This window comes from Physeter macrocephalus, unplaced genomic scaffold (genome assembly GCF_002837175.3).
Source record: "Physeter macrocephalus isolate SW-GA unplaced genomic scaffold, ASM283717v5 random_358, whole genome shotgun sequence".
Classification (NCBI taxonomy): Eukaryota; Metazoa; Chordata; class Mammalia; order Artiodactyla; family Physeteridae; genus Physeter; species Physeter macrocephalus.
Window position 1 is genome coordinate 366 of NW_021145606.1, and position 13,755 is coordinate 14,120.

Sequence of the window (13,755 nt, forward strand, 5' to 3'; positions counted from 1 at the left end):
CCGCTTAATGTCGTCTGTACGGAGAGACCGCCCTGTACTGATAGCACCGCCTTCCCCACCCCACACGCACACACATCTTGTATCTTCTTCACCCTGCTGTATTTTCCTCCAAGTAACTTAAGCCCCCTGAAATGTTTGGGGTTTTTAAAAAATTATTTTATTTATTATTATTTTTTGGCTGCGTTGGGTCTTCGCTGCTGTGCGCGGGCTTTCTCGTTGCGGCGAGTGGGGGCTACTCTTCATTGCGGTGCGCAGACTTCTCATTGCGATGGCTTCTCTTGTTGAGGAGCACGGGCTCTAGGCGCGCGGGCTTCAGTAGTCGTGGCACTTGGGGTCAGTAGTTGTGGCTCGCGGGCTCTAGAGCACAGGCTCAGTAGCTGTGGTGCACTGGCTGTTGCTCTGCAGCATGTGGGATCTTCCTGGACCAGGGCTCGAACCCGTGTCCCCTGCATTGGCAGGCGGATTCTTAACCACTGTGCCACCAGGGAAGCCCCTCCTGAAACGTTGATTTCTAGTACCGTCCCCCCAACCCAGCTTGTGTGCTTCGTGAGGGCTGGGACTTTGTTTTGTTCACCTGGCATTTAGCGCTTGGAAATATTCTCAGCAGGAACAGATAGATGAACAACTCCAGGAGGCAGCTGCTATTACTACCCCACTTTATGGTTGAGGAAATGGAGTCTGAGAGGTTGTGACTTGTTTGTTACATCAGCCAACCTGGTGGGACCCCACAGTCCACGATCTTGACCCTAGGCTGCATGGTTCAATCTCTTCCACCCTGTGGTCCAGGCAGGTAGGGGTGGCACCAGGGGTTGTACTGGGGGTAGGGGGCTCTTCTGTGCTGCTGAGCCAAAGCCAGTGGAGGTGAGGCAGGTGACTGGAATGGCCCTGGCAACCCCAGACCATCTGGCCCAGGAGGCAGTCGGAGAGAGAAAGCAGCTGTTTTGCTGATCAGATCCACCCCCAGCACCGGAGGTGTTCCAGGCCACTGCCGCTGCTTCCTTGCCTCACCTGCCCCTGGATAGACTGGGACCCACCAAACTCCAAAGGTGGACACCCTGCTCACTTGGGGGAGGGCGCTGCCACGGCCTGGGGAAAGAGCCCCAGAGACCCAGGCTTGCTTCCGAGCTCCCCCGTATGCTGTGTGACCTTGGGCAAGTGACTTCACCTCCTGAGCCACCATGGGCTAAGCACAGAGTCTGCAGGCTGAGTGGTCTCCCACGATGCTGGAAGGTGGGCCCTCCTTATGACAACCATTCAGCTACAGTGCAGTGCAGCAGAGGGCCTCTGTCCGTGACCCTCGAGGTAGTCAACTCATCCAGTTCCCTGTCTCTAAGCAGGGCCACCTGGAAAACCTCAGAGGAGCAAGAGAAGGGCCCCAGTCTCATTTCAAATGTGTCCTCTTAGGAAGGTTCTGGCCCAGAGCCAGGCTCCTGTGCAAAACCTCAGAAAAACAGGTCTGATCCAAAGGGATAAGTGGGTGTCTGTGCCTGGAACAGGTAAGCGGGTCTGTTTCCAGGGTTAGGGTGAGCCTGCACCCTCCCTGGTCCCCTGGGCAGCCCCCAACTTGAGGCCTGGGGCTGAAATGCACTGCACCTCTCAGGCTTGGGGGGAAGAAACTTCCAGTTTTCCGGGGTGGGGGAAGGATCAGGTGATGGGGGTTGAGGGGGGATCCATAAGAGGGGCCAGTGGCCTCCCCCCCGCACCCCACAGCCTGCACCCTGGGGTGTCCCCAAGGAAGCTGCGGCTCTGGATCTGGAGGGAGGAGGCTGTTCACAGCCTTAGACACAGCTGTCCTGGCCTGTGTGTGTGCCGTAGCCCTCGTGGTTCCTTTCCATCTTAACACTCTTAGCATCTGAGGGGCTGTGTCAGCAGCGCAGGCACCGTGTGAAATGTGCTCCCCATCTCTCCCTCCTCCCATCTCTCCTTTATCTCTTTTTCTACTGTCTTTCTTCCCACTCCTCTGTTCCCACTTCTGTTGGCTGCCTTTTCATCCCGGGCTCCTTCGCTCTCTCCCTTTTGCCCCGTTTGGTTTTTGGTCTTTGCCTCCTCTGTCCCGCCCCGCACCCCCCCCCCCCCCCCCCCCCCCCCCCCCCGGGTCCCGCCCACAGCCTTAGACACAGCTGTCCTGGCCTGTGTGTGTGCCGTAGCCCTCGTGGTTCCTTTCCATCTTAACACTCTTAGCATCTGAGGGGCTGTGTCAGCAGCGCAGGCACCGTGTGAAATGTGCTCCCCATCTCTCCCTCCTCCCATCTCTCCTTTATCTCTTTTTCTACTGTCTTTCTTCCCACTCCTCTGTTCCCACTTCTGTTGGCTGCCTTTTCATCCCGGGCTCCTTCGCTCTCTCCCTTTTGCCCCGTTTGGTTTTTGGTCTTTGCCTCCTCTGTCCCGCCCCGCACCCACCCCCTTCCCCCCCGCCCCGCCCACAGGTTCCCGCCCACGGGTTCCGGGCATCCCAGCCCAGGATGTGATTATGAAGTTGAAAGGCGAGTTCCCTGGAAGCCCCGTCTCCATACCTGGAACCGAGGCCACGTAGCTCTTGTGCCAGTTACACACCTAACTTGCTGTATTTAAACGTAAAACGACAGTAGGTAATGGACGTGATGTGAAAAATAATTAGGATCAAAAAGTAGAGAGGTTCCAGGAGGGCGGAACCAGGAAGTCTTCAAAGAGACCATGCAGCCTTTAGTTGCTGGCTCTTCCCTTACTGGCCGCTCACCGGATGTGGTCGATTGCTGCTGGTGCCCCCACCTGGCCTGAGCCTGGGTTGAAGGTCAGGGGCAGGCTGAGGTAGGGGCCGTTCCTGGGCCCTCGGCGCTGAATCAGCTCCAAAGCACCCAAACCCTCCTTCTCCAGGACTCCTGCAGGTGCGAGAGCACACCTGGGATGCACCCATTTCCTGCCCAGCGCCCTGTCTGATCCCTGCTTTGTCCTGGCAGAAATCATGGCCCCTAGGCGGCCTGCCCATCCTGGACCGGATGGTGTCTTCTCAGGTGTGGCCTGGTGCAAGGAGGGCACTGAAAGTGGTCAGACCTCGCTGTCCTCCCAAGCTCCTGCCTGACCAGCAGGTTTGGGGGTTCCCCATCCCTCGTGAGACTGTACTTGTTGATCACAGCTCCGAGCCTGGCAGACATTGTGCTGGGTTCTGCGCCTCCATTCAATTCTCATTGACTCCTCATGTTATCTCAGGTTTGGGGACAAGGAAATGGAGGCTCAGAGAGGTGAGGCAGCTTGCCCAAGGTCGCACGGGATTTGGACCCAGGTCTCTCTGATTCCAAGTGCAGTGATTACAAGTAGCCCCGTGAGACGGAGCCCGCCAGGTTGGGGGATGGAGGTGGGGGTCTAAGTTGGCCCCAGGGAAGCCTGAGGGAGCTGAGTCCCTGGGACCTAGGCAGAGGCATTCAGCCATTCTGTCTGTGACGCGTTTATTCCACATTCACTGAGCACCAGGTGTGGTCTGAGCTCTGACGGGGAGTAAGTGCTCTCCCTGCCCTTGAGGACGTTCTAGAAGGCAGCTTTCCTCCTCTTCCCACGACTGGTGGATCTGGGAGAGGGGCCGCAGGAAAGACCAGAGCCTGGGGTGGGCTGGGGCAGGGCTCCTCAGCACCCCGGGGGCAATTGTCCCCACTCCCTGCGCCCTGCCTCAGCATCAGTGTCCGGTCTGGTTGGGGTGGGGTCTTCTGGCAGGGGCTGGAGTCAGGCTGGGCGGAAGGAGCCAGGGCCCTGTGACGCAGCCTTGGCCATCCAGTGCCCCCTGCCCCTGTGGACTCCAGAGCTCCTGCCCTGGAACCTGCTGTGGCTCCCCGCTGCCCACAGGGCAGAGCCCCAGTGTGACATTTAAGGCCGATCCCAACCCGGCTGCTGCTCTGCTAAGTTCTACCTCAGGACCCCAGCTGCCTTCACTCCTCCGTGCCTTTGCAGACTCTGTCCTCGCCGCTGTCACATCCCTCCTCTTGGGTGCTGCCTTCCCAGGCTGTCCCCCTCCCCTGGTGCTTTGCACAAGCTGGTTACATGACTGCACCCCCTTCCTCCAGCTCTTTACTGAAGCTCACTCCTCAGCGAGGCCTTCTCGGCTGTAGTCAACCCCAGCCTGCCCTCCATTTCCTCCTGTCTGCTTTATCACCATCTAGCATATTCCATATCTTACTTATTATTTAGTTTACTGTTGGCTCCATGAGGGCAGGCAGGGAGTTTGTCATTTTGGTCAGGGCCGTGTGTCCCCTGGGTCCCAGCGCCCGGGATGCTGCCTGGCACACAGCCAGTGCTCAGGCAGGGTTTGTTGGAGGCAAGAGCTTGGCGGCCTCTGACGGGCACTCTGAGGCTTGACCGCCTGGGCACCAGCCCTCCTCCCCCGCCCTTTGCAGCCTTCTCTCCTGCGGACCCTGAAGCCGGGCACCCTGGGGGCCATGCAGAAGGCCGGGGCGGGGGGCCGGAGAGCCTCCGACTGCGGCCCTGCCCCTCACCGGCCCAGGTGCATCACCAAGTTTGCCCAGGTGGGTGGGGCCGCCCCACGCGGTGGGCTCGGTGGGCTCCGATGGGCCGTGGCTGGGTGGCAGGCCCTGGGGGTGGGGAGGAGCCGTGGGTCACGGGCCTATTTCGGTGGCGCCAGCTCTGGAGTGTGTGTGCACGGATGAGGCCATGGGGCCGCAGAGGGGCCGAGTGGCTTCACCAGGGAAAGTAGCAGAGCCTGGACTCCGAGTCCGCGCTCTGTCACCGTCCACAGCCCACCCGACAGAGCAGAGTGCACGCGTGGAGGGCGATTTGGAGGACGGGGGTCAGGGGCCATGGGCCTGACTCCCCGCGCCGCCCTCCCACCCCCCACCCCACCCCCAAGCAGTACGTGGGCTCCTTCCCCGTGGACGACCTGGACACCCAGGAGAGCGCGTGGCTGGTGCAGCAACAGCTGTGGGCACTGAAGGTAGGTGGCTGGGGGCTGGAGAGCGCACTTCCCTGTGGGGGATCACAGCCTTGGGGTGTCGGCCTGGGAACGGCCCCGAGACCCTGTGATCCGTCCCAACCTCCACTCAGACAGATGGAGCAAGTGAGGACCAGGGAGGGGCAGGACCAACGCCGTTCTGAGACATGGGCCCAGTCAGGACCACACCCCGGCTCCTGGAGCCACGCCCCTGAAGCCCCGGGGGCCCCCTCCCTTGGGCCATCATGACCTGTGCCCCACAGGTGGAAGCCACAGGTGGGAGAGATGGGGGGTGGTCATAACATGGCCCAGGGGTTGGTCTGCCAGGAGCCATCCACACTTCCCCGGCTCCTGGGGGCTCCCCGTCCAGGGCTCAGTCCCCTGGCCGCTGGGGTGGCGTTGGCTGACCAGCCCAGGGGGACTAGTACAGAGGCTGGGCTGGGCAGGGCAGAGCCTGGGAGGTAATGTCTGCCCCCCACCAACTGTCTCCCCCCCCCAGGACTGTCCCCGCCGCCGGGCTGTCATCCTGAAATTCAGCCTTCAGGGCCTCAAGATCTACAGCGGGGAGGGTGAGGTAGGAACCCGTGTGGGTGCAGGTGAGGACCGGACAGGTGTCCTACTCCCTGGGAATGCACTCGCCTCCGCCCAGCCCTGCACTGCCCCTCCAGCCTCCCCGGCTGCCCAGCCTGCTCTGGGCCTTTGGACGTCCTCTCTCCAAGGCCCTCCCACCCTGGCAAGCGTGGATGACAGTTTCTCCTCCCTCTCACCCGCCACCACCAGCCCTCCACAATCTCCGGGGGCCACCTCCTGGCCTGAGCATCAGGGCCAACCAGCCCCATGAGGTTTCTGTGGGTCCCCAGGCTTGGCCCGTGGGCTGTGGCTAGCCTCTCATGACTGTGGAACAGGGCCAGGCAGGCTGGAGGCCAGTTGGGAGCCCCTGCTTGGTCCGCCATCCTCCTCTTGGTGCAAACCAGTGTTTGATGAACACTAAACCGCGTGCCAGACTGTGAGACCCAGGACTCCGGCGCCGCTCACCTAGGACTGGTGCAAATGTGTGCAGAGCTGTGCGTTGCGGGGCCCTGGGTTCAGGGCCTGTGCCACCTGCACGAGGTCTCGCTCACCCCCCAGCCCCACTTGTCACAACAAGGACTCAGAGAGCTGCCCTCACCGGCCCAAGTCACCCGGAGAGTGAGTGGCAGAGCCAGGGTTTGAACCCCCGTCACCTGACTCCAGAGACCAGGCGTGCAAGCCCAGGGCTGGCCACACTGCCTGTCCCCGTGACCCGCAGGCCGTGAACCCTCTGCCCCTCAGCTCCACAGCTTGGCATGACCCCCCCAGCCAGCAGGTTGGCAGCAGAGAGCAAGGGACCCGAGCTCAGGTCCCCTGTGAAGGATGAGGGTTCCCATGTGAAGCGTGGTTTGGGCAGGCCTGGAAGGAGGGCAGAGTTCTTCACCCCAGGAGCAGGGTGGGCCCGAAGCTGGGCGCGCAGGCTGGAGAGCAGACCCGGGAGGCCTGCCAGCGGGTGTGCGGGGCCCTCGGGGCTGGCACACGCTGGGCTGGCAGCTGCAGGCCACGCGGTGGGTCTGATGGAGGCCGGTGTGCCTGCTGCATCCCCAGGTGCTCCTGATGGCTCACGCCCTGAGACGCATACTCTACTCCACCTGGTGCCCAGCCGACTGCCAGTTTGCCTTCATGGCCCGAAATCCCCGGAGCCCGGCCAGCAGGCTCTTCTGCCACCTCTTTGTGGGCAGCCAGCCTGGAGAGGTACCTGGGGCCCAGGGCAGGGGGCGCAGCGCTGGGGGGTGTGCTGTGCATCAGTGTGGGTTCCAGGGACCGAGGCCCTGGACGGCTCAGCCAAGCTGGCCTGCGCCCCCTCCAGGCATGCACCCCTTGCCACCCTGGCTCCTTCTGTGGCCCTGCCCTCTGAGGACTCCCTCAAAGCGAGTCAGTGGCCTCAGCATTCCCCGAGCTTGGAGGTGGGGACCAGGCTGTGCCCTTAGAGATCGGAGGGTCACACTGCCAGGCCTTTGCCCTTGCTGTGCTCTCTGCCTGCAACCCCTTCCCGTTCTCTCTGCCTGCAACCCCTTCCCCTTCTCATCCTGGCAAATTCCAACTCGCCCTTTGAGGCTCAGCCCGTGTGTCTGTGGAGCCCACCTTGAATCCTCCAGACCACCCCCCACACCTTCTGCGGTCCTGTGACACGAACTGCACTCTGTCATCGGTCTGTCCCTAACTACAATCACTGGAATTCTTTGAGAGCAGAGGCTGGGCCCGGGTCTTGAACTGTTCTGGTGCTTGGCCCCATGGGGAGAGTGGGTGGGCGGGCAGATCCTGAAAGTCAAAGCCAGTGTGGCCGCCATGAACAGTGGAGCCTCGGCAGCCAATTGTTTGGCAGGCAGAGGCTGGGCTTGGTCCCGCGCAGCAAGCATTTGCCATCACCCCTGTATGTCAAGCCCTGTGCCGGCCACTGGAGTGACAGGTGGCTGAGACATGGCCCTCGATCTTCCGGAGCTCACAGTTCCAACGTGTTGGGCCTGGATGATGTGTGTCGCGATGGAATGTGTGGGCCCCAGAGTGCTGGGCTTCTCCAGGGCGTTTTCTGTAGTCCATTTCATTAAAGGGGCACAGGGAGGTGGGGAGGAGGAAACTGAGGCACAGAGATGCCATGCTGTACCCAGGGTCACACAGCAGCTCCTAAGTGACAGAGCCAGGATTGGATCCCAGGTTCTGTGACTTCAGGGCCTGGGCTCTTAGCCACTCCTCCAAGAGGGTACAATGCACGGGGTGAGGGTAGTAAACCTAGGGGTAGGAGTGCATTTAGCCCATGTCGACGCAGCTCCAAGCATGATGCCTGGAACGAGGTAGATGCTCGGTATTTGTTAAATGAATAGAGGAAGCTGGTAGGGGATGCTGCATGATGGTGAGGTTTTGAGCGATAAGAAGTTTTCCCAGGAAGAATAAGGACGAGCATTCCAAGCCAAGGGGCTGCATGCCCCCCTGGTGAGTGGGTTGATGCCTGAGGAATCCCCCAGGAAACCTCCCCCAGCTGAGCCGCCTCCCTCTACCTCCCTAGGTCCAGATCCTGCACCTGCTGCTCTGCCGCTCCTTCCAGCTCGCTCACCTCCTGCAGCACCCTGAGGAGCGGGCACGGCCTGAGCCCTGCCCGGGACCTGTAGGGGACGTGCCCCTGAAGCCCTTGTCCGGCCCTGGGGGCACCCCTGGCCTAGTACGGGAACCCCTCGGGGGTGATCAGCTCTCACAGCAGGTTAACGTGCTGGTCTCCTTCGGGCGGCTGCCTGCAGAGGGGCCTGAGGGCAGTGGGGTACGCGGCACCCCAGCCAGGGAGTGGGCCATGGACAAGGGAACTGGGCGAAGGTTTGGGGATCAAGAGGGGCGGGTGCTGGACTTCCGTGGGAGGGGCTAATGGCTGGGCCTGAGTCTGGCTGCCCCTGCGGGGTCCTCTTGGTGCCCTAGAAGGAGCCGCCGGAGTCGGAAAGCCGCGGGGGCCCCCGCCACGCCCGCCTGGGGAACCCGTACTGCTCGCCCACGCTGGTGCGCAAGAAGGCCATCCGCAGCAAGGTGATCCGCTCCGGGGCCTACCGCACCTGCACCTACGAGACGCAGCTGCAGCTCTCGGCTCGGGAGGCCTGTGAGTGGCCGGGCACGGTGCGCGAGTCGGCGAGGGTGGGCATGAGCGGCCGTGTCTGCGGGGCCGTGACTGTCGATGCCTGCGCCTGGGGGTGCTGAGGCCTCGTATCCACGCGAGGGAGGGGCGCAGCCGGGGCTGCGTGCCCAGGGGCTTGCAGAGGCTGTGTGTGTGCTGTGACTGGGGAGTGGCTGTGCCTGGGCGCCGCTGTGCCCTTGGGGGAGCAAGATGTGTGCAGACTGGGCCGGGAGCAGGAGGCTCGGGAAGAGACGAGCGGCGGGGGTGATGAGGCCTGTGGGCGTGGGCCGGGCTGGGCGCGGGAGGGGACCACCTCTCTTCCTCTGAGCCCTGGATGGTCTCCATAGTTCCTGACGCGTGGGAGGCCTGGCCCCGGGGTCCTGGGGGCCCCTCATGCCTGGTGGAGAGCGAGGGCAGCCTGACGGAGAACATCTGGGCATTTGCTGGCATCTCCAGGTAGGAGGGGGTGCCCAGCCCTTTGGGGGGTGGTCAGAGAAATAGGCTGTGGGCTCCCCCAAGGCCCTGAGATGTGTCCATCCCTGCACTTGGGCGGAGGCCTCCTGACCTCGGGACCTCAGGCCAGGGGCTTCCCCACCGTGGGCCTCAGTTTTCTCAAGTGTGAAGTGGGGATAAGGCCCTTTGGACCTTCATTGCAGGGCTGTGGAGAGGATTAAATAAGGTTATTCAGGTAAAGCCTTCAGCGCCTGGCCTGTCACAGGGTTCAGCTCCCTAAATGCCAGCTCTCTACCGATTGGGTCTTGAAGTTGTCAACAATTAGGATCCCCTTGGAAACCTTTTAGAAGGGAAGGCTAAAAGCTTCCTTCCGTTGCGGGCCTACTCTGGGGCAGGCACTGTGTTTACGATGCTGTGGAGCTGTGATGCCATTAAGCAAGCTGAGGCTGGGTCCTGACTAGGGGCCCCGCCCTCAGCCTCTCCCCTCTGCCCTCCCAGGCCCAGTGCCCTCGCCCTGCTGCGGAGAGACGTGCTTGGGGCCTTCCTGCTGTGGCCTGAGCCAGGCACCAGTGGCCAGTGGTGCCTGTCGGTGAGGACACAGTGCGGCGTGGTGCCCCACCAGGTCTTCCGGAACCACCTAGGCCGCTACTGCGTGGAGGTAAGAGTGCTCCTGGCCCTGCCCCTCGCCCTCCAGCCCCGCCCTTTTCTAACCACTGAGGTCCTGAGCCCGCCTCACCCTCATCCCGGGCCCCCATTGGCTCTCTCTGGCCCCACCCCTTATTTAACTCTCCATCCTGCTCTTTCGTCCTTGGCCCTTCTGGCCCCGCCTCCACTGGCCTATTGGCCCCACCTGTACTCTGCTGGCTCCACCCTAAGGCCTCTCGCTCCAGGGAGGTAGAGGGCTGGGCTAGGGTCATGCCTCACATTTTTACAGAAATCCCGCCTTTTAAAAAGTCACGCTTTCCCACACCCTAACTCATCTTCTAGCAGTAGAGGAAACTGATCAGAGAGGGTAGAGGCTTGCGGAAGCTCACACAGCCTCCGAGTCTCTAGGTCTGGAGTCTTGGCCTGATCACAGGTTTCCAGGGACAGGGGTGGGCAGGAAGGACTTTTTAAATGTGTGGCCTTACTTCCACGCTGAGTGCCTCAGTCCTGTCCAGGCTGGGAGGAGAGAAAGGGAGGGAACCGGGCTGTGGTTCTGCTGTGAGCAGGACAGTGTCCTCTCTGGGATCGAATATCCTCCTCCCTCCTGGGGCAGGATCCTGTGTGAGGGGGCAGTTGTGTGGAAGGGGGAGCTGGAGCTGAAGTCCCTTCCCCTCCTCGTCCCCACCAGCACCTGCCGGCTGAGTTCCCCAGCCTGGAGGCCCTGGTGGAGCATCACGCTGGGACGGAGCGCAGCCTCTTCTGCTCCCTCGACATGGGCCGCCTGAACCCCGGCTACGAGGAGCAGGACTGCGGGCCCGAGGGCAGGCTTCCCCGGACGCTCCGGCCCCTTGGCCATGCCAAGTCCGAGGCAGAACTGCAGGGCCTGGGCTAGGACGCTGAGCCCCACGCCAAGAGGCCCCGCCTCACCCTGGCTCCTGGGCCTCAGCAGGCTGCTCTGCTCTGCCCTTCTTCCACCCCGCTGGGCACCAGTTCCATCCGGTCACTGCCCTTTGGGCCAGTCTTCCGTCACTACCCTGCCTGTGGGGGGAGCCCTGAGAGTGGGGATTTGCCAGTGGCTTCTCACAGGACACGGGCCCGTCAGGATCGCGGGAGGGGCACGCAGAGCTCCGGGCTTCCATGAACTTGCTGGGTGACTTTGGATGCTTGTCTTCTCTGGGCTTCACCTTACTCCTAGGTGGGGAGCTTTCCAAGGTGGGCGGGAAGGTTTGCTCCAACAGAGGTGGCGCCCTATCCTAAGGAGGCCAGGCCTTGGGGCCCTGACTGGGCATCTCCAGAGAGCTTCTGACCAAGGCAGCCACCAGACACGTGAGGGAGAGGTATCTGGGGAGGCAGGAGTGAGTTCTCACTTTGGGCGAAGGCGTGGGGACGAGCCACCCTCTCCGTGAGAGAAACGGATGACGTGGTGGAGCTTGGGGGGCTACATCCAGGCTGACGGAGCGAGGCCTGTTTCCCATGTCCTTGGAGGCTAAAGGAGTCTTCCCTTGAGTTCTGAAGAGTGGGGGTTAAGAGGGTGCAGGAAGGGCAGGACGGACAAAGAGCCATGCCACCCAAAGCCCACACGCGGGCGGACACCTGTGTGCGGAAAGGGATGTGAATGGGCCGACAGGGCAGAGAATCTCAGTGAACCTTCAGACTAGGAAGGCTGGTTTTTCTCCACTCAAAACCACGGACTTGTGGTTCCTGCTTACTTGGAAGGGATGTCCCAGTCTCATTCCCGCCCACACACCCCTGCCCCTCCCCGGGCTCACTTTCTTTGGCCATTTGACTGGGAGGGGCCAGCAGTGAGCTGCAGGCTTAGAGGGGTGACCAGGGTCCTGCTCCACTCATCCTGCAGGCCAGACTGGGTTTGGTGGCTGCCTGGGAAGCCCCCCAATGGTGGCATTTCCCTTAATGGGCATCTGTCAGGGGCCACTTCAGTAGGCCAGCCCCCTTGGGGATGGGGGTCAGGGAGGAATCATCCAAAGGTAGAACTGATGTGGGCCCTGCCAAAGGGTACTTGGCCTCAGCGGGCAGAGGGGGTCCATCCAGGGAAATAACGCTAGTCTAAGGCAATGGCCCTGCAGTGATTGACGACGGATCTGGGTATTCCCCTGTATAAGTAAACTTGACAGACAGGCATGAATCTACCAGATTAAGATAGGGAGCAAGTTCACTTTGGATGAACTTCTATTCCTGAGGCAGAGGCCAAGTCATGAGTCTGGGGGCTGCCCTCTCCCCCATCTGGGGAGGGGATGTGACTGATCAGCGCCTTGAAAGTAACAGACTTCTGACTCCTGGAAGGAAGAGGGCAACCCCAACGGAATAAAAAGAAGGGAGGAGCCTCAGAAGTTCAGGCCTGGTGTTCCCAGCTTACAACCTCCAGCTCAGCAAATGATCTTGGCTGGGGCCTTGTCACTCTTGTCACAAGGGATAGGAGGAGGCTGTCCTTTGGGGGCTTTTTTCACTGGAAGCACAGTACTGATTTTATACTGAATGTGAGTGGGAACCCAGCCTCATTTTATGGCCATTACTACCAGAACCCATCTCCTCCCTGGGCAAAGCCCTGGTCCCTCGTGGGAGGCCCCAGGCTCACATTTCCCTGGCAAGGAGAGGGGTTTGGTGACATGCGGCCCAGGATTACAGCCCTGGAGTCTCACACATTTAAGAAGACCCGATAACTGGTCTTAACCTCTATGAGGGATGGATTTTGTTGCACAAGTTATCTGTGTGGACAAGGTGTCAGGAATGTTCCCAAAGTACTTTAACATTCCTTCACACAGCATTTATGGATCACACAGTACAAAGGTTTTTGACCCACATGTGCAGACGCCTCAATGTCTTAATTATAGACCACAGTTTTCTCTGTTCCAACCAGTGCCACCTGAGTAGCCCAGCTCTCCTTACTGTGTGGACTTGAAATAAATAAAATGCATTTCTTCGGATTGTATAGTACAGACTTTTCCTTTGAAAGGCAAGGTCTTTGTCCAGTTTGCCAGCTTCGCTTTTGTTTGCCAACCATACCTTCCACTGGTGCTGAATGATGAACCAGACAGAGATCCTGTCCTCCGGGGCTCAGGAGGTCTTGAAGGAATTGGGTAGGTAGATTCAAGCAATGACTCTACTGCTTAAAACCTTCAGTGGGTATTTCCTACAGGAAAGAGACTCAAGTCCTTATATTCTGGCCACTCGGGTTCTCCTTCTGCTCCTGCAACATGCCACAGGGTCTTTGCACAGCCTGCACAGGCCTCCTCGTCTTCCTCTTCTTCCTTTACCTGATTAACTCCTCAACCTTACCATCTCTCAGTCTCAGGAAGCCTGCCCTGACTGCCCCCTGACCCCCTGCCCGGCCTGGGTGAGGTTTCCTGGCTAGATATTCCATAAAACTGGTCCTTTAGTTTGTTAACACTCTTATTTATGGGATTTTTGTTTGTGGGACATTTGTTTCAAATGTCAGCCTCCCCCACTAGACTGTGGGCACCTGGAGGGCAGGGACTGGGCTGTCTCCCGGCGTGTCTATCACCGTGCCCGGCAGGCACGTAGCTGACAATTTCTGTGCAAAGGGGAGCGTAGAGGAGGTGTGATGGCCGCTATTCTGGAGGGACTTGTGCTCGGGGTGGGGGCGGGGAGAGAGGCCAGGCAGCCTCTCCAACCAAAAGACCAGCTTTCAAAGTTTTTTGTTTTGTTTCTCAATCTTGAGTCTTAATGAAAACAAGGGGCAGCGTTAAAGGGAAGCTTTGCTCTGTCCCCGGGCCTGTGATAGGCTCTGGGGCAGCCTTCCCGAGTCAATACAGGGATGTGGATAAAGGGCAGCAAGGTCCTGTTGCCTTTTCGGTAGGTCTCTAACCCCCGGGTGAGGCCGCTCCTCTAGTATTTCTCTCCGAGGTGGAGTCAAGCCTGGCCTCCCCTGGGCCACCTCGGGCAAGCTGCTTAACCTCTCTGGACTGGGGCTGTGGGGACTGGAGAGGAGAACGGCTGTGCAGCACCTGGCACCGAGCCGGCAGATGCTCCAGCAAAGCCAGTGCCGGTCCTCCCCGACGGCCGCCCCCGCGCGCCGGCCTCCAGCCGGGGTATGCTCTCGGGG

General features: G+C 60.6%; 1 protein-coding gene across 1 annotated transcript; it reads left to right on the forward strand.

The window, feature by feature from the left end:
* Positions 1 to 230: 230 nt before the first annotated feature.
* On the forward strand, positions 231 to 13,011 carry SH2D5 (SH2 domain containing 5). Its single transcript, XM_055082860.1, has 10 exons — positions 231 to 1,496; positions 2,427 to 4,490; positions 4,832 to 4,915; positions 5,412 to 5,486; positions 6,530 to 6,676; positions 7,986 to 8,234; positions 8,387 to 8,561; positions 8,924 to 9,032; positions 9,528 to 9,687; positions 10,363 to 13,011. Exons 2-10 carry the CDS (start codon positions 4,404 to 4,406, stop codon positions 10,564 to 10,566), a joined length of 1,290 nt encoding a protein of 429 aa, XP_054938835.1. The 5' UTR covers positions 231 to 1,496; positions 2,427 to 4,403; the 3' UTR covers positions 10,567 to 13,011.
* Positions 13,012 to 13,755: the final 744 nt, after the last annotated feature.